Source organism: Delphinapterus leucas, chromosome 10, assembly GCF_059928025.1.
Source record: "Delphinapterus leucas isolate spDelLeu-1000000601 "Yukka" chromosome 10, BTC_Dleu_Yukka2, whole genome shotgun sequence".
Classification (NCBI taxonomy): domain Eukaryota; kingdom Metazoa; phylum Chordata; class Mammalia; order Artiodactyla; family Monodontidae; genus Delphinapterus; species Delphinapterus leucas.
The window spans coordinates 25,026,357-25,052,412 of NC_143138.1; the positions used below are offsets into that span (position 1 = coordinate 25,026,357).

A 26,056-nucleotide genomic window follows, 5' to 3' on the forward strand; every position below is an offset into this window, starting at 1 on the left:
GTTGAGGGTCCGCCTGCCGATGCAGGGGACATGGGTTCGTGCCCCGGTCCAGGAGGATCCCACATGCTGTGGAGCGGCTGGGCCCGTGAGCCGTGGCCGCTGAGCCTGCGCGTCCGGAGCCTGTGCTCCGCAATGGGAGATGCCACAGCAGTGAGAGGCCCGCGTACCGCAAAAAAAAAAAAAAAGTTTAGGTCTCTGATTTTTATATATTTTTCCTTTTATAATATAAGCATTTAAATCTATAAATTTCCCTCTGGAGATTCCTTGGGTTGCATATCACATGTACTGAAAATCTATTTTAACATTCCCATAGTTTTCTAATTTCTCATCTGATTTATTCTTTGATAAGCCATGGATTATCTAGAAGTGTATTACTTCATTTCCCAAAACCGGCTACTATCTCAGCTAAATATTCCTGATTACAGAATACAGAAAACTCAAAATAAAACAGAGAATGAAGCAAAGAAACCTACCAGACCCACATGTGACCAAAATTCAGGAATAAAAATAAAAACAATTATTGAAAACCTCTTGTTGGGGCTCAGGGAAGGCTGTTCCCAAATATGCCACAATGGCATATTGATTATTTTGAACTAGTTACTTAAGAAATGGCCAATGCAAGAGGGACACTCTGACCCTCCTTCTGTCTCCCTGAAAGCAGGAAATAATCTCTCATGTGAAAGACGCACTCCCTGCATCTGGAGGTATGACACACTTATCAGCATTCAGACCAAGAAACCTATATAAACAAACCTTATTGCATCTTTAATTTATTGATACTACCTCAAGCCCAAACTTTGGTTAGATTCTTCACTATTAGAGCACCCAAAACCTAAGTTTCTTTGTCCTGTCAATTACTCACAAACTTATTGTTTCTTTGTCTAAAAAGCATAAAAGCTACCTGCTTTGGCCACTTCTTAGGTCCTATTTCTAAAGACCTCCATGCACGTGAATTAAAATTTGTTTCTTTTTCTCTTGCTAATCTGTCTTGCATCAATTTTATTAATAGTCTAGCCACAGGAACTCAGGAAGGATAGAGAGGGAAATTCTCACCCTCCCGCTGCCCACCCTCCCCACCAGACACTCCCTTTCTTTCTCTCTCTCTCTCTCTCTCTCTCTCTCTCTCTCTCTCTCCCTCTTTTCGTTTTTGCCTACGTTTTTCCTTGAAGCTGTATCAGGCAGATGCTTCTCACTCCACGTTTATTTGAGCAAAACTTTGTAAAGAAATGTGGGTTAAAGATGTGTTCACATGAAAGGGAGGCCATAAGGCTTGAATATAAAAGGGACCAGGAAAGAATGAAGATAGGATACTGCTTTCAATATTCCGGATTTCCAGGTCAAGGGGCAGGGGCTGAGGAAGCCATCAGGGAGGAGATTTTCTGCAGGAGCAAACCAGATCTTGAGAAAGTACTCTCTTTGTGGATTAAAAGCCCAACAGGAAACACTTTCATGCTGCAAAGTAGCTAAGCCAGAAGGTTCTTTCTCTTATGAGTGTCATTATCTTCACTTCAGTTTAGGAGTCCTGCAAAAGACAGAAGATAGCGTTGTTTTTACGACAAGCTAATTCTACAAGCAGCTTCTTTCCCCCTCTCCCAGGGTCTCATGTTAAAGCAGTATTGTAAGAAGGGAAAAAAAATTCCTAGATCTCCCTGAGCCAAAGCTACTTTAGAGAACTGGCCTTTTGTTAAGTGGCCAGAAGAAGTTTAGAATTCAAAGTCTTTCCCATTATGTCTGTCTTGTCATCTCTACAACCAGTTCTAGGAGACCAAATCTATCTCTAAAAGAGGATTAAAAGGCATTACCTGTTGGCTGAAGTCCAGAGTGTCCTGGGAAAGAGAAGAGAAGATATATATTTAAAGGATATGGAAGGAATTCTGTCCCCAGCCCCAGGCCCCCACCTGATATATCTCTACTGCACAACATATATCCCCTAATGCCAGGGTAGACAGGAGAGCAGACACTAGGAGCATGTGATCCATGAAGTTTCTGTCACACAAATCCAGTGTAATTTCATCAGCCTTTGTGTCTCTTCCCGCATTTGCCCCAGGATCTCCACCCAAAATCTCCACGCATGTTAACTCTTCTTTTATCTCTACAGGCCATCACCTCTTATTTTTCAACCATAAGTAACCATGAACTGTTGATTTCTGGATTTCCGGAAATTTGAGGTCAATAAAGGGGAAATAAAAGTTTTATACAGGGTCACTGATATACAGCGAACAGACTTGAGCAAAACCATCTTTCTTCCTCCAAAAAAGTCTGTGGGGCATCTCAGCTGCCAACAGGTTCCTTACCTTTCTGATTCCTGAAGTAGATGAACAGGCCCACCCCAAGGAAGAGCAGACCCAGAACAAAGGCCCCGATTCCACTCAGCATCTTGCTCTGAGCAGATTCAGACTGTGCCCCTGAGAAAAGAAGCTAGTTTTAGTGATTCTTATCCCAAATCCAACTTCTCTAATTGAGATTCTGAGATTGAGATCTTTGAGAATGGGGAAAGAAGGATGCCCTGGAAGAACTAGAATGACTGGTCATTTCTGGAAAAGAGGTTAAAAATACAGAGTAGCTACAAGGTTAAGACATTGAACCCATTTAAATATCACAGCCCTGACGTAAGGCCATGACTACAACATCTGATGGGTGAGGACCCTGGGGCTGAATGAGGTTAAGGAGCTTGTCTAGGGTGACAGAGCTAATAAAAGGCAGAACTGAGGTTGGACTCCCCTCATGTCAGGAAGGTCCCTATATTGTAGAGGATGTGCCCCTTCTCAGATCACAGTGAACATCTCAGAGAAACAGTGTCAGAAGTACAAGCCCAGCCTGAGGCAGGAGACTGGTGCCCAGGGCCATGTAGTGACCATGACCTGAGATTTCATGGAGGCTCAAAACAGGGACACCTCTTTTCTACATGTCAGGCAGAATTGCCTCCCAGGGGGTATAGGTACTTGTAGAAGATATCATAGGATATCTGTAAACTATCAGAGGATTTCTATCACAGGATATTGTAAGGTTCCTGTGATATCCTCAATAATAACCTCAGCCGAAGGAGAGGAGACCACAGAGCAAATGAACACATGCTGTGGGGAGAGGAGAAACCTGTCACTCAGGGGTAAGCAAGCCCCTCCTTGGTGACTGAGGAACTTATGAGGCCAGAAAGCTTCTCACTCCATTCCACTGTGACAGGGCTGGTCCGGCTGGGGTGCTCCACGTGGCAGGTGTAGACCTCTCCACTCTGAGGGACTGTTTCAAGCATCACCATGGTCTGGAAGGTCCAGTCTCCATTTCGGATCAGGCCTGTGGAGACCACCCCCGCCTCCTCTTCCTGGCCGTTCCGGAACCACCTGACTTCAATGTGGCCTGGATAGAAACCATTCACAGAGCAGACCAGGAGGTTGTGGTGCTGCAGGGGCTGTGTCTTTGCAGGATACACAGTCACTGTAGGCGCCACTAGGAGAGAAAAAGGTAGAGGGGATAAGTGAGGGAGACAGAGTAAGTCTCGTTGGTTGGCTGCCTTTCTGCCCCCAGTCTCCAGTCTCCGGCAGGCCTCCCTGAAAGCTGGCTATGTAGCCCAACAGAAATTAGTGCCATAAGACTTGACTTTAATGCTTACAGTATGGGCCCATTAGATCTGGCAGATGTTCAGGAAATTTGTTTTCTATTGTTTTGTTTTTCATAGCATGAAAGAGTTATTCATTGTTGAATTGATGCGTTTACAAATCTTTGCACGGTATATAGTGTATTATTAATAGCATGATTTCTGGAGCCAGGGTGCCTGAGTTCAAATCCAGGCTCTGCCTCCTACTGATTGATCCTAGGTGAGTTTTAAAATTCCTCTGTGCCTCAGGTTGCTCACCTGTAAAGGGGGATAATAATACTAACTTACCTCTTAGGGTTATGTGAGGATTAATGTGAAACGATGGCTGGAACTTAGTCTTTAATATATGTTAGCTATTTACTATCTTCATTTACTTGGAGAGAAAATATGACTCAAAGCAGTGTGGATAAATTAGGGGGCAGCTTGGGGTAGATGGGGAGACAGAAGATAAAATCCTGGGAATGCTACACTCACACCTTAGAACACCACAGAAAGGGTTCTACCCTGGGAAGCAGGAATAGACAAAGGTGACTCTTGAACTCTGAGTTGAGTTCCAAGGAAAGCATGATTCCTGAAGGGGAGAGAAAGGACCAAGTAAAGTCACTCATTAAAAAAAAAACCCAAACAAAACCAAAACAAAAGCTTATTATTACACTCAGCTGATCAACTCTTCTGTTTTGCAAAACAAGTAGATCTATTACTGGAATTGTATCATTTTACAATTGTCTTTATTTTTAAGCTGGCATTTCAGTTCAGGGCAGGGTCTGAGACTCATTAATATGTGTGCTTAGTTCCTGAGACAACCCTTGACACCACCAGCCACAATAAACACAATTATTATCTGCAAAAGAGAAACCTGGGGGAAAAAACATTTTTACAATAATGCAAAGTGGTAGATTTAAGATTGATGGTAAATCATCACTAACAATTTTGCAGTATATTTCATTAAATAAAAATGTTTAAGTTCCTAACTTAGAATATAATGAACAGAATCAAAACATAAACCACAGACTGGAGAAAAAGCTAAATCAAATGTCAGCAACTTGTTACTCTTAATGCATAGAGAACCCATAAAATCACCGAGAAAACCACCAGGACCCAGAGATAGTCAACAATAGATAATTCTTAGAGCCATAACAAAGGTTAGCCAATAAATATGTGAAAAATGTTCAAGAACCTTAGAAATCAAAGAAATTTTAAATAAAAACAAAAAGATATAAATTTTCAACTGGTAATGTTGAAAAAGATCTAATAAAGGGAAATGTAAAGTAAAATGAGGTAAATTGTTACAAGTATAAAAAGGAAAATATGTAACTACTCAAATACTACTAGCGTTATAAAAAATAGTAACATCAGCATATTAAGTAACAAAATTATAATTCAAAAAGTTGATTTCACAATCATTTCAACTATGTAAAATATATATACTAAGGAGAAAAAAAGCAAGAAATTTAGACCTGAAATAAGCTTCAGAGAGATCAGAGGAGCCGCAGAGGCTCCCCTGCCTGCACCTGTCAAAAAGTAGTCTGACACCTTTTTCTCAATGAAGTGCTCCTACACACAGACAGACGCGGCACACTTATTTCCGGGGTGTCAGGGGAGTAAGAGGGTGTGTGCCCAGAGCACGCTGTGACTCTTCTCCTCGCAGGCTCCCAATCCTTTCACTTTCCTCACCTCTCCTCCCCCAAACCTTCCCCCAACCATAGACACCTTGAAGTCCCTCCCGCACCTCTAACCGCTCACCCCAGTCGGGGTTTCCTCCCCTCCCTTACCCTCCCCCTCCCCTCCCCCACAGGGACCACCAAGGACACCCGGAGCGTCCCTCCTGCACCCCTCCCGCCACACCTCCCCTCCCTGCCGGGCCTCCCCACACCACACACGCTCTCTCCCCTCTCACAGTCACTGACAAAATCACACACGGTCTCCAGACAACAGGCTCTCACAGGAACCCGCCTAACTTGTACTTGCTCACAGCCCTACACACACCCCGCCCCCCGAACGCAGTCTCCTCTGTTCCCGTCTCCGTTTCTCTCAGTCTCTGTCTCAAACACACACTCACACGCACTGCGCCCCCGCCCGCTGGCCGCCCAGCCCCGCGCTCACCTCGCCGCTGCACCGTGAAGCTCTCCACAACCCCGTAGTTGTGTCTGCAGTACGTGTCCACCTCGGCCCGTCTCCGCTCCAGGAGGTCCTTCTGGCTGTTCCAGTACTTGGCGTCCGGCCGGCCCAGCTCGGTCACCGCCCGGTACTCGCCCACGTCGCTGTCGTAGCGCACGTACTCCTCCCCGTTATAGATGTCTCTGGTCACGAGCCGCACCCGCTCTGTCCCATTAGAGAAACGACACTCGCCCTTAAACTGATACATGAAAAGTGCTGTGGGGACAGGAAAGATCTGATTACCTGGGCGGGCTCCTGGGAAGAGACTGAAGGCAATAACCACAAATGCAGGGCACCCAGACGGAGGATGGGGCACTGACACTCCTGTATTGGCTCCACTGGCACCCCCAACTACCCCACCGGTTCATCTTTGATCTGCAGGGTCAAGCGAGACCATGGTGGGTGGAGGAGACCCCTCTGATCCTAAGGCATTTGGGATGCAGTCAGCTCTGTATTTGGCAGGAGACCTCCAAGCCGGAGCCGGAGCCGGAGCCGGAGCCGGAGCCGGAGCCGGACGGGGATTTGCCCCATCACCACCTCCTCCTGAATGCCTCCACCAGAAAAACACTCTCTGCTTCCTCCTCTCATCTCACAACCCTTTAGCTGTTCCTGAAACACTTCCTTACCTAGTGCTGACCTTGTGCCAAGCCTGTGCTGCTGCCCCTGGGATTCCACAGAAGGAAAAACAAACATCTCCTCTACCTTCTAGGAGCATAAAATTTAGTGAAAGTGATGGACAAAACCCAACCACACAAGAATTAATTATACAGCAGCCAGAAATGTCACAAGAAAAGCGTGGAGATCTAGAACAGAGAATAATTTACGTTAGGGTGTCAGAGAAGTAGTCTCTAAAGACTGATATTTAAGATGTGACATGAAAGGTTAAGTTGATGTGAGCTGAAAGGGAGAGTGGGTGTAGGGGGGTGTATGTGAGGGAAAGAGGAGGCATATTTCAGGTAAGGGTAATATCGTGTGCAGAAGCTTGAAAGACATGATGAACTTCTGCAAGAAATCAGAAAATAACAGTTCACTGAGCACAGAGAGTGAGAAAGGAGGAGGGTAAAAGACTAGACTGGAGAAATGGTGTGGGGTACTTAGAAGCCTTGGAGACAATGTTAGGATTTTGACTTCATACTAAATGTAATGGGAAACCCTAACCCTAACCTAGGTTAGGTAGAGATACGTGAAGCTACTGAAGCATTACAAGGAGGGTCATTTATGTTTACTTTTAAGAAATAATTGTAGGTACCACACAGAGATTAGATTTTAGGAGTTCACAAGTGGAGACAGGGAGACCATTTAGGAACATGGTAGAATTCTCCAGTGAAGGTGTGCTTGTGGCTTCATTTAGTGTGGTAGTGACAAAGACAGTAATAAAAATAGAGTGAACAGACTTGGGGTAGATTGTTGTGTGACTTGTTAATGAATTAAATTGTGGGGTTTGGTGGATAGAAGGTCAAGCTTATCCCTCAGGACTTTGTCTTCACATATCTCCACAAATAAAAATCAAAGTTCTCACCATGACCATCAGGGCCCAATATGATCTGGCTCCTGATCTCCTTTCCAACCTCATCTTATTTCACTCCCCAACTTGCTTGCTCTGCTTCAGTCACTCTAGCCTTCTTTCTGTCCCTTAAACAGCAAACATCTTCCCACAGTTTGGCCTTTCCCTTGGTCCCTCTCCCTGGAGCATTTGTCCCTTAGATCCCTCACATGTCTGGCTTCTTCTCATCATTTATGTCTCAATTGAATGTCACCTTTCCAGGGAGAGCTCCCTAGACACTTGAATTGAAGGCAGGTGAATCCAATACTCTCTGTCCCAAAACCTTGAACTATTCTTTTCAGAGGACTTGTTGCTCTCTGAAATGTTTTTTTGGTTTTGTTGGTTGTCATTGTTGTTGTTAAATGTTTATTGGATTGTTGTCTTTCTTGTCATTAAGTTCCAAGATAATTGGGGATTTTTCTATCTTATTCAAATAGGATTGTCTGAGCCCAGAATAGAGCCCAGCATATAATAATAGTTGCTCAGAAAATTATTTGTAGTCTAAATTAATAAACCCAGGGTTCTAGGAAATGATTTTTGTGGGCATCCCAGAAAGCAAGAAAGGGTTCAGCTCCAACACTCTTTTATTCTGATGACACATTATATCCCTTCTACTTCTCATGAAAAACCCAAATTTCCTCTTTCTTCTTCTACTAGTTGGAAGAAACATTCACAGGTAGAAAATGGTAATTTTAAGAGAAGGGGAAGAGTTCATTATGTTCGAAATCATCCAGTGAACCTGTTATAATGCTGAGGGTTTGTGCATACTTTGGGGATTATCAGATCTGGTGATGACATAGCTGGGGAAAATAGGGAGGAACTAAAATTTGAGGTAACCAAACATAGCTGATTAAGGAAAACAGAGGGCATGATGCATGATCTTATGAAATTTGGGTCCAAGACTCCAAGAAACCAATGAGTTCCCTTGACTTGCTTACCAGCTTTCAGCCCAATGGGATGGAAACAACTTTCACACTGTCTGTACCCTAATGAGGTACATGGTTTCCCATTTAAAACTGCAGATGTTTGACTATCTGTGAACCACAAAATCAGAATTTCATGTAATTTATTCTATGCTCCGGCCAGAGAAGGGGGAGATAGGAGGGAAACTGATAGTATAGAAAGGCTCAGGCTTCCCTGGTGGCGCAGTGGTTAAGAATCCGCCTGCCAATGCAGGGGACACGGGTTCGAGCCCTGGTCCTGGAAAATCCCACATGCCGCAGAGCAATTAAGCCCATGTACCACAACTACTGAGCCTGCACTCTAGAGCCCGTGAGCCACAACTACTGAAGCCCTCATGCCTAGAGCCCATGCTCCGCAACAAGAGAAGCCTCCGCAATGAGAAGCCCGCGCACCGCCATGAAGAGTAGCCCCCGCTTGCCACAACTAGAGAAAAACCCGCGCACAGCAACAAAGACCCAACTCGGCCATAAATAAATAAAATTTTTTTTTTAAAAAAAGAAAGGCTCAAAATAGTTTCATAATGATCACTAACCCGTGTTGGGTGTTCAGAAGATGGCTTACATTTCTTAAGGCATCAAAGAACACCCCATAGGTGCTCTTTATCTACAGGGTCATTCCAAGTACTAAGAATCCCTGCTTCAGCTCCAGGGTGCCTTACCCAGGAGCAATAGAGAGAAAACTAACCCCAACTTCTGTCAAAGAACTCCTAGTACAGGGATTCAAACCTTATAAACATTGGAGTTCAGGGAAAATGGAAAGAAGATAATGGGGGAGTTCCCTTGATACATCCTCATATATTAGGGAGAGGTAGCAGCATCACAGATCCTGTTGAGGACATAACACAGGACCTTCTAGGAGAGATCTTCCTAATTATTTAGATTCTCCATAAAATCTTCAGAGAATGTTCTCTTTTTCTTGTACATTCAACATAATAAAGATATCTGTTAATGGAGAATTATTTTAACATCATTTTTTCTAAATCTTTTCAAACACCTGAAGGGATGGGATGCAAGGCTGGGGAAGGTTCATTGCAGGACACTTGAGAAGAAATAGACTATAGATATGGAGGCTACGTATGCCACACTCATTGAGAGGGCAAGTATCCAGGTACATTTTGTTGTAGATAGATTGGAGATCCATGTGATAAAGATAGGTGGTCACTAAAAACAAAGTCACTGCACCACCAGGGAAGCCTGAAAAGTCACAACTTTTAAAGAAGGCTGGTCTGGACACAGAGATAAAGCTAACTCCCTTCCTTCCCCCACCCCACAATAGCTCACCCCCCAAAGTGTTCACTTACATTGGGTCTCCCTGGCCCAAGCGAGGGGCGGGCTCAGCACCATCAGTATCACTGTCAGAGCTGCCATCCAGGAGCGTCCGGAGAAATACAAGGACACCATGCTGGAGAACAGGAGAGGACAGGGTGTGTGGGGAGCAGGCAAGCCTCGCTGAATTGGGAACTGTGACTCTCCTCCACCCAAGTGATACCAACCAAGGAATTCAGTATTTGCTCCTGGATTGGGTTATCTCAGTGTTGGAGAACCAATCAGCATCACAGATGAGAAACATCATCAGTTACTGGTCAGAGATTCAGTATGAAGGTCCTCTTCTGAAACTTAGAATTTCCTCCATTAAAAGGATCGTTTTAATTTAGTGCTTTAAATGTTTGATCCAGTTGTATCTGACACAGTTTATTTGGGCTTCTCTTGAGAGCCAGCTCCCTGCTGGTCAGTGATGTGTCACATGTTTGAGCCTAAAGATCATTCATTTCTCTTACTCGAAGACATAGATATTTTGACAAGCATATGTGTGAGTGTGTTTAGGAGTTGAGCAGGTAGAGAGAAAGTGATTGCAATTTAGGAGACCTTTAATTTGGTCCTGCTTGTACTTGTAGATTTGGCGAAATTATTTAACCTCTGCAATTGAAATGAAGGCACTGTGATCTTTCAGGTATAACAATACTGAAAAATGCTGTGATTCTCTGGATGCTTTAAGGAACACCATCCCCTGGTAACTGATGATGCGACAGAATTATAGCTGTTGTTTAGAGTATAATCTGTACTTCCTGACAGGCAGGGGCGTCTCTGATAAACTAAAGGAAATGGAAATTTAGTGAATTACTTAACATGAGTGAAAAAACTTTACAGGTTTTTCTCCTGATGCTGTCTAAGTTTAGTGGCACCTCCAGAATATTCATACAGAAAGGGGCTTAGAGGAGGCAATCTGCATGGAATGGAAGATCTTGAAGGCATCTTTGTAACATTTAACTTAACAGTGTGATAAAGCCAGCTGTACTGATCAGAGTTTGCAAGTGACTGAAAGATCAATAAAAAGTCAAAGTCAGCCTTTGACACAGCACCTCCTCTTTAGAATAATTAATATTTTATGTAAAATACGTTCAATTCCTTATTCTTGGCTCCCATTAGGATTTTCTTATTTTCTTGGGAACATGTCCTCTTATAATTCACCTTCTCTTGCTTTATCCCCAGAAGATATTATAAGAAGATGTTGCTAATGAATACATTATGGAGTGTTCATAAATAGAACCCTATGAAAAAACTACGAATTATATCCTTTGATGTAGTCATATAATCTTAAAAATGTAATTCTACTTTTAGGTTATTATTACACATTATATTAACATAAATATAATATTTCAGATTTAGAATGGACTTTAAATGCAACTATTTATTTAAAATTATGCATTAATTCACACTCTGCCCAAGCCATTCTTTATGTGCCTTAATATTTCTAGTGACAGTACTCATCACGCTGCTTTAAAATGATTAAAATTTATTGAGCATTTGAGAGCTTTACTTAGTACCCAGAATTATACAAAGACTTTTTACATGTCTTTTTAAAATGTAATTCTCATGTCATCTCAGTGATTCAAGTACCCTTTTTAATCCTGCAAATGGAGAAAATAAAATAGTGGAAGGAGGTTAGATAATCTTTGCAAGGATACAAGACTAGTAAATGGTACACTCCAGATTGAGCCAAGTTACATGTGATTTCAAACCCTGCAAGCTCAGCCATCACATCATACCACTTCAGATTTAATTTCTAAAGAAAATAATGTCCCTTACATTTAAACTATTTTTATCACTTTAATTCACGGATATGTGTATCAATAAAACTACTCCTTTTAATGACTGACAGCATCATGTAAATTGAAGTAGCTACAGTATAGCAATTATAATTCTTTAAAATTTCCCTTCATCAACACTGTAACCCTCCTCTGGAAATGACAGTGTTTGCATTTGTCTTACGTAATAATGCCCGTTGCTCCCCACAAGTCTCCTGCTTATTGAGGCTGCAGAGGCCTCCAAATTCCTAAATCTAATCCATGGTCCTCAATCATTATTTTAGATTTCTTGGCATAATGTAGTGTTAATCTGAACATTTTGGAGTAGAATAGAAATAGTATCTTGCTTACCATGGAATAATATATTTCTATTAATGTGGAAAATTCAAAATTCTTGGAGAGGTTGGGTAGAAGTCACTATTGTCCCTGGATTCCAGAACAATCTATGTCCCTAAGACTCCAGTGATAGTTCAGTACTATTGGATATTGTGCAGTTGCAACCATGAGAATCTCATGCTTAATTTGACCAAGAGAAAATCATAATTTACACAGAATTAACTAGTTGTGACATGTGAAAATCTGAGAAAGTCAAACTAAGGTTCACCTTAGATTATAGGATAAAAAGAATGGCAAAGAAAAGTAATTCTATATCAAGAACATACTGAAATAGAATTAAAGAGAACAGTATCAAAACTTGTTCATATAAGTTTGATGTGCAATTTACTAATTGTATAATATATATACTGAAACATAGTTAAAGAGAGCACTACCAAAACTTCTTCATATAAATTTCACATACAATATACAAATATTACAAATTTATTTTAAAAGAGAATGAACCAATGACCTAAATTCTGTACGTTGTATACATTTATGAATAATAAAAATGTGCTGCTCTAAATATTATATATTTCAACTTTTCTGCAATATTAATTCAATAGAAGGACAGTTCACGTAAAACAATGCAGCAATTGTCACCGAACCATTGCTCCCACAGGTGATCTTGAGGCTGAGCTCCTTCACTGAAGGCAAGAGGAGAAGCAATGCTGCTCAGCTTCTGCTCTGTAAGAGAAGTGTCAACTAAAGGCTTATTTCCTGAAGAAAAGGCAGTTATACTGGTTTCTGGAAGAGAGTGGTTATCAGTACAGAAGTTCTAGTCTTTGCTCTTGTTGTGTGAGACCACAGGTTTGTTTTTATGGAAAATGAATTGCAACACTAGTGCAAGCAAACAAGTGGCATCAGAGGCACAGACTTGTTGAACAACAGGAAGACTGAAATTTGTATCATTACAGAACGCCTTGAGTACTACCAATCGTCACAGCCTAGGACTCACTTGTAGTAAGCCTGAAGGGTTGCAATACATTGGGGAAAATGGGGTCTCAGTGGTCAGCAAGCCAGCTGGCGTAGAATGAGTCTTGTCCAAATAGTCTCAGAATATTCTCTGTAGTTTTCGGAAGCTACCACCACTAAACTGGAACTTAGTGAGAAGCAGGTCAGTGGTCTCTTCATTTAAGGAAAAAATATTATTAATAAGAAACGGTGAGAGTAACATCATCATCATCATGGTGGAGTGAGATGTTTCCTTTGTCTGTCCCCCTCATCTACAACCACTGAAACATCCACAACTCAACAAAGATGGCCCTGCCTGACACACCAGGATGCCGGAGAATTCCACACATCTATATGTCTGCAGGTGGGTGGACTGGAACACACAAAGGAGGCAAAGCGGGAAAACAGTGAAGGTGGCGCCTGTGACCCAGCGCCCCCAGCCTAAGCAGCTGAGCTCACAGCCCTAGAGAACCCAGCAGCCACAGGGGAAGTGGAGCACAGGACTCTAGCCTCCTGGCCACAACAGTGCCCACAGCCACAGGGAACTAGGCAGCAGCAGTAGGGGGATTTACAATCCCATCCTTCCATCACAGAGGAACCCACAACTCCATCCCCCCGGCCTCTGCCCACAGTGGTGGTTCCAGTGTACCTGACAACTCAGGACAGAGTAGAAAAGCCCTTGACCCTGGCCCCCCTCCCCCCACCCTCTTCTTCCCCTCCCAACAGCAGCAGAGCCTGTGACTCAGAAGACCCCCATGCTCCATCCAGAAGTGCCCATCATCCCATTGCCCCAGGTGGCAATGCCAGTGACACTAGCAGCTGCAAGGTACCAATGACCCAGGAAGTACAAGCAGTAGCAACGAGGGTACTAGGTGGCCAACACCTCTGACAGAGGCAGTGAGAGGTGGAAATTGCCAACTCTCAAACATAACCAGAGGCAGCTCTAGTAGGAGAAACCAAAAACCTGTGCTGTAGCACCACCTACTGGAAACCACAGAAAGAACTCAGAATTAAGGTTTTAAAATTTTTTTAAAGCTTTACCTAAAGAAGAAAGGTGTTCACTACTTCAAATACACCAGCAGAGGAACAACTCTTCAACCACCATGAAGAACCATTGTTACATGGTACCACAAAGAGAAAATGACAAAATGGCAATTCTCCAGAAACCAAACTTAAAGTCATGGACTATTGTGATCTGACAGAGATTTCAAAATAACGAGCTACTAGAAAATCCAGAAAGGCAGTTCAATGAGCTCGGGAATAAAATTAATGAACATAAGGAATATTTACAAAAGAGGTAGAAACTCTAAAAAGAAAAAAACAGAAATCCTAGAGCTGAAGAAATCAATAAATGAGATGAAGAATGCATTAAAAGCATTGGAAATAGAGGAGACCATATGGAAGAGAGACTTAATGAGTTTGAAGACAGAAATCTAGAAATGATACAAGTAGAAGAGAAAAGAGACTCAAGATCTAAAAATAAATGCGGAAATTCTATGAGAATTATTTGACTCTTTTACAAAAAGAGGGAGAAGGGAGCAAAGAGTTTATTCAAAGAACTAATAGCTGAGAAATTCCTAAACCTGTGAAAGGAACTGGATATGCAAGTCCACAAAGCTAAGAACAAACCTAATTATCTCAATGCAAAAAGACCTCTGCGAGACACATTACATTAAGTCTCTCAAAAATTAATGACAAAGAAAGAATTTTAAAGGCAGCCAAGGAAAAAGGATGGTATACTCCAAAGGAACCCTCATTGGACCATCAGCAGGTTTCTCAGCAGAAACTCGACAGAAAGGTGAAATGACAAACTCAAACTTCTGAAAGGTAAAAACTGTCAGCCAAGAATACTCTATCCAGCAAAGTTATCATTCAGATATGAAGGAGAAGTAAAGGCTTTCCCAGACAAACAAAACCTGCAGGAGGTCACCAACATAAACCTTACAAGAAAAGTTGAAAGTGCCCTTCTACCTGAGACATAAAGGCAAAAGTATACAAAACTTTAAGTAAGGTGATATACTGACAGACAGAATCAGAAAATTGCAACTCTATATCACAACAGATCTTAAAACACTTCATTATAGCATGAAGGGGAAAGGGAGGAAAAAAAGCAGTAAAAATAGCTCTAGCTGCCTCAATTTGGTAACAAGCTCACAACATGGAAAGGGATAATTTTAGACAACAGAAACATAAGAGAACAAGAGGAGAAGGATGGAACCCGTATGGGCAAATGGAAATACGATGCTATCAACAGAAAAAGGACTATTTTATCTGTAAGACATTTTATACAAACCTCAAGGTAACCAAAAGACATAAACCTAGAGCAGACACACGAAACAAAAAAGAGGAAACTGAGAAAAACATTATGCAAAACCACCAAACTAAAATGGCAGACAGAGACACAAAGAAAAGAAATAATGGAGATATAGGGCAACCAGAAAAGAGAAGACAAAATGTTAGTGCTAGGTTTTCATTTATCAATAATCACCCTAAATGTAAATGAATTGAATTCACCAATCAAAGGCACACAGTGGATGGATGGATTAACAAACAAGACCCAACTATATGCTGCCTCTAAGGAGACTCTCCTCAGCTATAAAGACAAACAGGCTCAAAGTGAAGGGATGGAAGATGATACTCCAAGGAAATGGCAGCCAAAAGAAAATGGGTGGAGCCTCACTCGTATCAGACAAAACAGACATCAAGCCAAAAAAGATAAAGAGACAAAAGATGGACATTTTATAATGATAAGGGGAACAATTCATTAAGAAGACATAACTGTTATTAATATATGTGCACATAACACGGGAGCACCAAAATATATAAACCAAGTATTAATCTATCTAAAGGGAGAAATCAACACTCAACACAATAATGGTAGGGGACTTTAACACTGCACTTATATCAGTGGATAGACCATATAGACAGAAAATCAACAAAGAAACAGTGGCTTTAAATAAAACATTAGGCTAGATGGATTTTAAATATTTGTAAAGACATTCCATCCAAATGCTGCAGAATACACATTCTTCTCAAGTGCACATGGAACATTCTCAAGAATAAACCATATGTTGAGACACAAAACAAGTCTCAATAAATTTAAGAAGATTCAAATCATAGCAAGCATCTTTGCTGATCACAATGGTATGAAAATAGAAATCAACTACAAGAAGAAAGCTGGAAAAATCACCAATACACAGAGACTGAACAACATGCTACCAAATAACCGTTAGGTCAATGAAGAAATCAAAGAAGAAATTTTTAAAGTACCTAAAGATAAATGAAAATTAAAATATGAAATACCAAAACCTTTGGATGCAGAAAAAGAAATACTAAGAGGGACATTTATAGCAATACAGGCCTACCTCAAGAAGCAAGAAAAATCTCAAATAAACAATTTAACCTTACACCTAAAGGAACTAGAAAAAGAAGAATAAATGAATCCCAAAGACAGTAGGAAGCAAATATTAAAGATCTGAGTGGAAATAAATGAAATAGAGAGTAAAAAGGCAACAGAAAGGATCAATGAAACTAAGAGCTGATTCACTGAAAAGATAAACAAAATTGGCAAAACTTTTTCTTTTTTAATTCTCAAATCTTTAGCTAGACTGACTAAGAAAAAAAAGAGAGAGAGAGAGAAAAGGATCTGATAAATAAAATCCGAAATGAAAGAGGAGAAATAACAACGGATAACACAGAAATACAAAGAACTATAATAGAATATTATGAACACTATACACCTACAAATTGGACAACCTAGAAGAATAAACATATTCCTAGAATCACCCAGCCTTCCAAGACTGACTCATGAAGAAACAGAAAATCTGATAGACCAACCACCAGCCCAGAGATTGAAAGAGTAATCAAAAACCTCTCAAAAAACAAAAATCCAAGACCAGATGGCTTCACAGATGAAGTCTACCAAACATTCAATGATTTAATACGTACTGTTCTCAAATTATTCCAAAAAATTGAAGAGGAAGGAATGCTTCCTAACTCATTTTATGATTCAACATTGCCCTGATAGAAAAACCATATACAACACACACAAAAAAAAATTACAGGCCAATTTCTGTGATGAACATACATGTAAAAATCCTCCACAAAATATTAACAAACCAAATGCAACAATACATTAAAAGGACCATACACCATGATGTGGGATTTATTACAGGGATGAAAGGATGTTTCAACATCAGCAGATCAATCAACATGATACACCATATTAAAAACTGAAGGATAAAACTTACATGATTATTTAAATAAATGTATGAAAAGCAGTTAACAAGATTCAATACCTATTTATGACTAAAACTCTCAATAAAATGGATCTAGAAGTAACAGAGCTGAACATAATAGAGGCTAATTATGGCAAACCCACAGTTTACATCATACTCAACTGGGAAATTTCTAGTAATTTTATAGATATGTGCAACTATCACCACAATCCAGTTTTAGAACATTCCTGTTTACAGTTAATTCCCACCCCCGCCCCAAGCCCTAGAGACCCACTGATTCTCTTTCAGTCTATAAATTTGCCTTTTCTAGATGTTCCATGTAAATGGAATCATACGACAAGTAGTCTTTTGTGTCTGGCTTATTTCACTTAGTATATTTTTGAAGTTCATCCATTTTGCATCATGTATCATCAATTCCTTTAAATGTGTTTCAGTTGTTCTTTCTTATTGCTAAATAGTTTTCCATTGTATAGATACAGTGCATTTTGTTTTTCCATTCACTGACTGATGGATACTAGGCTTGTTTCCAGTTTTGTGTTATAATAACTAATGTTGCTATGAACATCTGCACATGCATATTTGTGAAGTATCCATTTTGTTTAAAGGAATGAGTATGGGCTATACCTGACAAACAACTTGAAACTCTCTATACAAATCTAAACCTCAAATGTCCAGGGATCTAATTCTGGACTTTGTTTTACTGGTGTATATAACAAATAATGAATGAATGCCAAAAAGTGCTTAATGAAATAGAGGTATAATAGGTTTTAGCATTTTAAAAAGTGAGTCATTCCTCATTATGTGTCTTTAAAAAAAATATCCCTGGAAAATATACTTTTCCTCACAAAATTAAGAGTCAGTATATGTTCTAAAATCAAGTAAATAATCCTCCCGCTTGCTTGCTTTTTGGGGGGAAGGAAGTGGCTTGTGGCTGATATTTAAGTCTCAATGCTAAAAAAAAATCCTTGCAATGATGCTGTCCATTAAATATCTATCATCCTTCATAAGGAAATCACTAAAAACACAATCTAATACTTCCATACCCTAAAATCATCCTCCTTACCCATGGATCATTTCTTTCTCTCTAAAAAAGATGATTTTAAACCTTTTCTTCCCTTGTGTATCACGGGAGGCGGGCCCATGTCACAAAGGATGAATCAAGGTTTGTCTGAGCCTACCGTTGTAATCCATGGTCCTCCGAATGTGTGGGGAAGTGGGTCTATTGGGAAAACTCTGGAAGAAGTTTGGTTGCTCCTTATAAAACCACACGAGAAGAAACAGTTCTCTTTTCTTGCCTTTAAGATCATTGGTGATGCAACTGGTCTGATGAATTGACCAACTCTGGAGATTCCCTACCTTGGGTCTATCTGTTATGTGAGATAAATAACTTAAAGAAAAGTAAAGCCAACTAGATTGGATTATCTGCTACTAGCAGCAGAAAGCATCTTCATAGATATATGCATACCGTATACTTTACTTCTACCTTATCATTTCCCACCACAGGTCTCAAATAAAATGAGACAACTTATTTTTTCATCCCAGAGAACAAAGTGACAGTGCAGTGAAGGTGCAACCCTGGGATCAAATGGAACTTATCCCAACTGAATGCACTTTGCAGACATGACTACTGGTTTATCAAACTCCTACAGGATGATAACCTGTTTCACACAAATAACACAGTATAATTAACATATGCAAAAATAAGCTTTTAATTTGCTTGAAAATAAAATAATAGTTATGTCTGACTGTGGAGAATTCAACTATTACTTTGAAATAAACTTCTGAATCTATTAACTACTGTTTAGATTTGATTTACATTTGAAACTGACTCTTCAGATGGCATACAATAGCAGAAGCCACCATCTTCTTAACCAGTTTAATTATCTTTCTCTGAGCCTATCCAACTCGCTTACATTATTAAAGTCTTTGGAATTTAGAACTATATACTTACTTACAATTATAGTTCCACAATCTTTTATGCAAGGGTCAAAGAAAGTTTGATTTACTTTTCTAGCTTGTTTCCCATCATATACTTTTTGTCAAGTTTGTTTTAATCATTCCAGTTTGTTTTTAGTTTTTATGTATCTCCTTGTTAAACTTTTGATTTAAATTTTTTATTACATAAAATATTTGAATGTCCCTCAAGTTAAAACTATTAAATATATTCCAAAAAGTCTGGCTTTCGTATTTGTCCCCTTCAACCTATTCTCTCATCTGGCCCTAAAGGCAACCATTTTTTTAAAAAAATCCTGCCATTGTTTATATTTACAAATGTAAGTAAGTGATAGATAGATAGATAGAATGGGTATAGTTATATATTTCTATTCTCCTCCTCTATCTTATTTTTTTTTAATGTTGTATACTATACAAATCTCCTATACCTACTGAAAGTGCATTTTGGGGATTATTCCATAACAGGGATTCTCATTTGTCTTCCAACTGCAGGATATTTCATTGTTTGAATGAACATCCCTGTATTCATAAATTTTCCTTTGTTTCTCAGAATTGTCTGATTTCTGCTGAGATAAGATCCATACAGGATTTTCCCTTGAAAGACAGTAAGTTTGTAACAGAAACTGGAGGGCCTCAGAAATGCATCTTATTGACATGAGTTGTGGCTCTGTCCTGATGGCCTTCCAAAACCTATTTATGGGGAAGAATGCATCCCAGCCAAAGAGTCAGCATGTCACTGATGTTTATCTGAGTGACAGAAAAAGACAAATGTTGAAGCCCACCATTAGTCTAATTAAAGAGGTGATCAAGGTGTGAACTAACCCAGGATTAGATACTTTCTTTAAAAATCATGGAAAAAGAGAAAAAGAGCATGATTATAAAATTTGTAATTTTTAAATAATAACAGATTTTTATAAAGCGTGCTTATCTTTGAGATTACAAAGATGCAGGAAACCATCATGATAGGGTCAATTAAGGGCTTTCTCCTAGCTCAGGAAAACACGCCTAATGACAAAATGCAGAAAACTCGAGGAAAAAACAGGGAGAGAAACAAGGAAACCTCCAGTTCCACAAGTGACCAAAATTCAGGAATATAAATAATAACCATTAATAGTTTTGCGATGAAATCCTCCCTTTCTCTTTTCTTTCTTCTTGTTTCCTTGAAACTGTATGAAGCCGATGATTGTCACTCCATATTTATTTGAGAAAAACATTATATAATAATATGGGCAGAAGATGAGATCAGGTGCACAGGAGGCAGTAAAGATTGAAAACAGAGGGAACCAGGAAAGAATGAAGATACGGTGTTGCAAACAATATGAGGAATGTCCAGGTCAAACGCGGGGGCTGAGGAAACCAGATCCTGATAAACACTCTCGTTTTGGAAGAATAAGAACTAAGCAGGAGACCTTTTTAGGCCATGAAGAAGCCGGGACAGAAGGTTCTTCAGCGGAGGAGTCCTGCAGGAGACAGAGGACAGTGTCATTTCCTGTCTTAACTTTACAAGCAGCTTTTTTCCCTCTCTCTGTCTCTCAGGCCTTCATGTTAAAGCATTGCAGTAAGAAGGGGAAAAATTCTTAAGTCTCCCTGAGCCAAAGCCACTTTTAGAGTTCAAGCCCTCTGTTTAGTGGAGAGAAGAAGCTTTAATGTAAACTGCTTGATCAGAAGTCAGATCCAAAGTCTTTCTCATTATTTCTGTCTCCTGTCTTGTCACTTCTACCATCTGTTCTAGGGAGACTAAATATGATCCTAAAAGAGAGTTAAAGAGCATTACCTGTTGGCTGAAGTGCGGGGTGTTCTGGAAAAGAGGAGGGAAGGTATATACTTAAAGGATACGGAGGTAAATCTATCCCCAAACACAATGTCCCTGGGCACAGACAACTCTCCTAAGACTTCTCTAACACCACAACCCACTTCACGTGATGCCAGGGTAGAGAGAACAGACACTGAGAGGATGAAGCTTCTGTCACACAAATCCAGTGTAATTTCATCACCCCTGTGTCTCTTCCTGCATTTGCCCCAGGATCTCCACCCAAAATCTCCATGCATGTTAACCTTTTTCTTATCTCTGCAGGACATCACCTTTTATGTTTCAACCACAGCTAACCATGGACTGTCAATTTCTGGATTTCCAGGAAATTTGAGGTCAACTAGGTAAAGAAAGATTTTATACAGGGTCATTGATATAGAGAGAACTAACCGGTCAAAGTCATATTTCTTCCCCAAAACGTCTGTTGGGAGTCTCAGCTGCCAACAGGTTCCTTACCTTTCTGATTCCTGAAGTAGATGAACAGCCCCACCCCAAGGAAGAGCAGACCCAGAACAAAGCCCCCAGTTCCACTCAGCATCTTGCTCTGAGCACATTCAGACTGTGCCCCTGGGAAAAGAGGCTAGTTTTAGTGATTTTTATCCCAAATCCAACTTCTCTATTTCAGCCTCTAAGACTGAGAGCTTTGAGAATGGGGAAAGAGGGCTTCCCTGGAAGAAATAGAGTAATTGTCCATTCCTAGGAAAACATCTTTAAATCACACTGAGTAGCTTCAAGGTTAAGGCACTGAATTCATTTAAATATTACAGCCCTGACATAAGGCCACAAGACTTCAGTATCTGATAGATGAGGACCCTGGGGCTGAATGAGGTTAAGGAGCTTGTCTAGGGTGGCAGAGCTAATAAAAGGCAGAACTGAGGTTGGACTCCCCTCATGTCAGGAAGGTCCCTACATTGTAGAGGATGTGCCCCTTCTCAGATCACAGGGAACATCTCAGAGAAACAGTGTCAGAAGCACAAGCCCAGCCTTACATTGCCCAAGGGTCTGGTGCCTTGGGCAACGGGGTGACCATGAATTGTGACATCATGGAGGCTCAGAACAGGGACACCTCTTCTCTGCCTGCCAGGCAGAATTGTCTCACCAGTGGGTATAGGTATTTATAGAAACTATCAAAGGATATCTACAAACTATCAGAGGGTTTCTATCACAGGATATCACAGGGCTACTCCCAGTAACTTGTGCTGAAAAAGAGAAGAACATGAAGCAAATAAAAATATGGTGCAGGGAGAGGAGAAACCTGACAATCAGTGGTAATCAAAACCCCCTCCTTGGTGGCTGAGGAACTTATGAGGCCAGAAAGCTTCTCACTCCATTCCACTGTGACAGGGCTGGTCCGGCTGGGGTGCTCCACGTGGCAGGTGTAGACCTCTCCACTCTGAGGGACTGTTTCAAGCATCACCATGGTCTGGAAGGTCCAGTCTCCATTTCGGATCAGGCCTGTGGAGACCACCCCCGCCTCCTCTTCCTGGCCGTTCCGGAACCACCTGACTTCAATGTGGCCTGGATAGAAACCATTCACAGAGCAGACCAGGAGGTTGTGGTGCTGCAGGGGCTGTGTCTTTGCAGGATACACAGTCACTGTAGGCGCCACTAGGAGAGAAAAAGGTAGAGCGGATAAGTGAGGGAGACAGAGTAAGTCTCGTTGGTTGGCTGCCTTTCTGCATCCACTCTCCAGTCCCAGACTGTAGCCTTGGGCAGGTCTCCCTCAAAGGTGGCCATATGGCCCAACTTTAGGAGTTAGTACCATGATCCTGAATTTAACCCTTACCGCATGGACCCGTTAGATTTTAGAGATGCTGAGGATACTTGTGTGTCTTTTTTTCCCGTTGCATGAAGCAGTTTATTGTTGATGTGTTTACAACTCTTTGCAAGGCATTTAATTAAAAGTGTCATTTCTGAATCCATGTTGCCTGGGTTCAAATCCAGGCTCTGTCTCTTACAGATTCATCCCAGGAGAATTCTTCCATTCCTCTGTGTCTCATCTTTCTCACCTATAAAAAGGAATAATAATTCTAATTCACCTCCTAGGGTTATGTGAGGATTAATGCACCTGAAGTATGTAAAACCATAACTGGAATTTAGCCTTCAATATATCAGAGCTATTTATTACCCTTGTTTAATTTGAAAGAAAATATGATTCAAAGCAGTGTGGTTAAATTAGGGAACAGCGGGGGGGCGGTGTGTGGAGACAGAGGATGAAATCCTGGGAAAGCTGTCTCCAGGCACTCACACCTTAGAACACCTCAGAAAAGGTTCTACCCTAGGAAGAAGGAAAGACAAGTGAATCTCTAACTCTGAGTCGAATTCCAAAAAAAACCCATGAGTCCTGAAGGAGAAGGAAAGAAGGAAGAAAAGTCATTAATTAAAAAAAAATTTCTTATAATTAAACTCTGCTAATCAATCCCTCTCCTTTGCAAAACAAGTGAATTTACTACTGGAATTGTTATCAGTTTGCAATTGTCTCTCTTTTTAAGCTGACACATAAGTTCAGGCAAGGGTCTGGGACTCATTAAATATGTGTGCTTAGCGCCTGAGACAATCTCTGACAATACCAGCCTTAATAAACACAATTTTTTTAAATGATGGAGAAACTTGGTGAAAAACATTTTTACAATACTCTAAAATGGTAAGTTTAAAATTGATGGTAAATCTTTCCTAACAATTTTGCAGTGTATTTTATTAAGTAAAAATGTTTAAATTTCTATCATGGAAAATAATAAACTGAATCAAAATATAAACCACAAACTGGATAGAAAGCTGAATCAAATATCAACAGTGTTAATTTTGCTGCAAAGAGAATCTATATCACTGAGATAAACACCAGGACCCCAGAAATAATAGAGAATAAATAATAGAGCAGTAACAAGGGGCCAATAAATATGTGAGAGATATTCAAGAACTTTAGGAATCAAAGAAATATAAATTTAAAATAAAAAATGTAACTTTTAAACTGAGTACTTGGCACTATATATCTTTGAAACAAGATCTGATAAAGGAGATTGTGAGGTGAATTGTTACACTTATAAAAAGAAATATTATGTAACTACTCGAATACTATTAGCGTTATAAAAATAGTAACATTAGTGTGTTAACACAATTATAATTCAAAAGCTGATTACACAGTCATTTCAACTATGTAAAAATATATAGGCTAAGAAAAAAAAAAGGCGAAAAATTTAGACCTAGAAGAAGTCTCAGGAAGGTCAGAGGAGCCGCAGAGGCTCCCCTGCCTGCACCTGTCAAAAAGTAGTCTGACACCTTTTTCTCAGTGAAGTGCTCCTACACACAGACAGACGCGGCACACTTATTTCCGGGGTGTCAGGAGTAAGAGGGTGTGTGCCCAGAGCACGCTGTGGCTCTTCTCCTCGCAGGCTCCCAATCCTTTCACTTTCCTCACCTCTCCTCCCCCAAACCTTCCCCCAACCATAGACACCTTGAAGTCCCTCCCGCATCTCTAACCGCCCACCCCAGTTGGGGTTTCCTCCCCTCCCCCTCCCCTCCCCTCCCCTCCCTCCCCTCCCCTCCCCCACAGGGACCACCAAGGACGCCCGGAGCCTCCCTCCTGCACCCCTCCCGCCACACCTCCCCTCCCTCCCGGGCCTCCCCACACCACACACGCTCTCTCCCCTCTCACAGTCACTGACAAAATCACACACGGTCTCCAGACAACAGGCTCTCACAGGAACCCGCCTAACTTGTACTTGCTCACAGCCCTACACACTCCCCGCCTCCCCAAAGCAGTCTCCTCTGTCTCCGTCTCTGTGTCTCTCTGTCTCTGTCCTTGTTTCAAACACACACTCACACGCACTGCGCCCCCGCCCGCTGGCCGCCCAGCCCCGCGCTCACCTCGCCGCTGCACCGTGAAGCACTCCACAGCCCCGTAGTTGTGCCTGCAGTACGTGTCCGCCTTGGCCTGTTTCTGCTCCAGGAGGTCCTTCTGGCTGTTCCAGTACTCGGCGGTCCGCCGGCCCAGCTCGGTCACCGTCCGGTACTCGCCCACGTCGCTGTCGAAGCGCACGTACTCCTCCCCGTTATAGATGTGTCTGGTCATGTACCGCACCCGCTCCGTGCCCTTGGTGAAGTAACAGTAGCTCTTAAACTGGAGCAGGAAATTCTCTGCGGGAGACACCGTCGCTCAGTCAGGCCTCAGCCCCAAGCGGCAGCCGACATTACATTTGTTGAAAATCTTGGTCCCACTGAAATTTATATTTTTTAAGAATCCAGACCCACTGAAGAGCTGTTTTTCCAGGAAAATTAATTTGTTCAGGACCAAGGTTTATTTATTTCTTTGCTTGCCAACCAATTGCAAAGTCATAGTTTATCCTTCACATCATCTTTTTTCTTAATTTCTCTGCCTCTGGTCCACTACTTATCTATAGTAGTAAATTACAGCCACAGACATCTTATTCCTGTTCATGCCTCAACGATTTCATTTTCTAACTTTGTCTCCTAGTTCCAACAATACAAGTAGGCATCAAATTACCACCCTTGGCCAGATGTAGAACTTGTTTCTGTAGTCAAATCTCCTCAGAAGGGGAGAAACTAAGAAGATGATATTCTCATATAGACAGTTTACAAAATAATGAGCAGGTCCCCAGACTTTAAGTAGAGACCATCACCTAGAAATGATGGCAGAAAGAAGGGTACTCTGGGTCAGACCAGGTCTATTTTACTATTCAGAAATTCTCAAGTATCTTATCGACACATAACAACAGCGTTACAAAATAAAAATGTGTGAAGTTACTGCTCACTAGCTTGTATGGTTAGCACTGTTTGTCCAGTTCTTGTCCCCAACTTAAGGTTGCCAGATTTAGCAAATAAAAATACAGGATTCCCAGTGAAATTTCGATTTTGATAAATTACTGTTGTTTATCAGAACTTCAGATTTAACTGAGCATCCTGTATTTAATTTGGCAACCTTAGCCCAACTTGCTAACGTAGCCTCAGAAGGAGGAGGATATTTAGTGCTTCTTCTTTGTATTCTTTAACACATGCCCGTGGCAGGCTGCAGAAGGTGTGAACACATATGGACTTTTCAACTAATAAATGCAGAATGAACGTAAATGTCTCTTTTTTGTCAATAACAACAAAAAAGAGACATTTACATCTTATTTTTTATTTTATTATTTTATTTATTTAACTTTTTATTTTATATAAGAGTATAGCCGATTAACAATTTGTGATAGTTTCAGGTGCACAGCAAAGAGACTCAGCCATACATATACATGTAACCATTCTCCCCCAAACGCCCCTCCCATCCAGGCTGCCACATAACATTGAGCAGAGTTCCCTGTGCTATACAGTAGGTATGTCTCTTTTGTATTGGATCTAGCAGACCTTGCAGCACCCCTCCACACACACACACACA

General features: G+C 41.0%; 2 protein-coding genes across 3 annotated transcripts; both read right to left on the bottom strand.

Annotated features, from left to right (window-relative positions):
* Positions 1-1,183: 1,183 nt before the first annotated feature.
* On the bottom strand, positions 1,184-9,715 carry LOC111178928 (DLA class II histocompatibility antigen, DR-1 beta chain). 2 transcript variants are annotated; one of them, XM_022582146.2, is made up of 6 exons: positions 9,556-9,713; positions 5,696-5,965; positions 3,163-3,444; positions 2,295-2,405; positions 1,803-1,826; positions 1,184-1,522 (listed from the first exon to the last, which is right to left on the bottom strand). In XM_022582146.2, the coding sequence occupies exons 1-6, from the start codon at positions 9,653-9,655 to the stop codon at positions 1,509-1,511; spliced, it is 801 nt and encodes a 266-aa protein (XP_022437854.2). In that variant the 5' UTR covers positions 9,656-9,713; the 3' UTR covers positions 1,184-1,508. The 2 variants fall into 2 exon arrangements, with proteins under 2 accessions (XP_022437854.2, XP_089774741.1); XM_089918615.1 differs by lacking the exons at positions 1,184-1,522; positions 1,803-1,826 and having other exon boundaries at positions 1,854-2,405; positions 9,556-9,715.
* Positions 9,716-11,031: 1,316 nt separating this feature from the next.
* Positions 11,032-24,754, bottom strand: LOC111178929 (DLA class II histocompatibility antigen, DR-1 beta chain). Its single transcript, XM_022582149.2, has 4 exons — positions 24,535-24,754; positions 21,997-22,278; positions 20,635-20,658; positions 11,032-20,320 (listed from the first exon to the last, which is right to left on the bottom strand). Exons 1-4 carry the CDS (start codon positions 24,737-24,739, stop codon positions 20,307-20,309), a joined length of 525 nt encoding a protein of 174 aa, XP_022437857.2. The 5' UTR covers positions 24,740-24,754; the 3' UTR covers positions 11,032-20,306.
* Between the last annotated feature and the right edge of the window lie 1,302 nt (positions 24,755-26,056).

Bases quoted from the DNA above. Each gene is read 5' to 3' on its own strand.
- LOC111178928 (XM_022582146.2), bottom strand. From the start codon at position 9,655: ATGGTGTCCTTGTATTTCTCCGGACGCTCCTGGATGGCAGCTCTGACA. The intron at 5,966-9,555 runs GTAAGTGAACAC...CTGTCCCCACAG, and splicing joins TTGGGCCAGGGAGACCCAAT to CACTTTTCATGTATCAGTTT. The intron at 3,445-5,695 runs GTGAGCGCGGGG...TTTCTCTCCTAG, and splicing joins CTTCACGGTGCAGCGGCGAG to TGGCGCCTACAGTGACTGTG.
- LOC111178929 (XM_022582149.2), bottom strand. From the start codon at position 24,739: ATGACCAGACACATCTATAACGGGGAGGAGTACGTGCGCTTCGACAGC. The intron at 22,279-24,534 runs GTGAGCGCGGGG...TTTCTCTCCTAG, and splicing joins CTTCACGGTGCAGCGGCGAG to TGGCGCCTACAGTGACTGTG. The intron at 20,659-21,996 runs GTGAGAAGCTTT...CCTCTTTTCCAG, and splicing joins CCCTGTCACAGTGGAATGGA to AACACCCCGCACTTCAGCCA.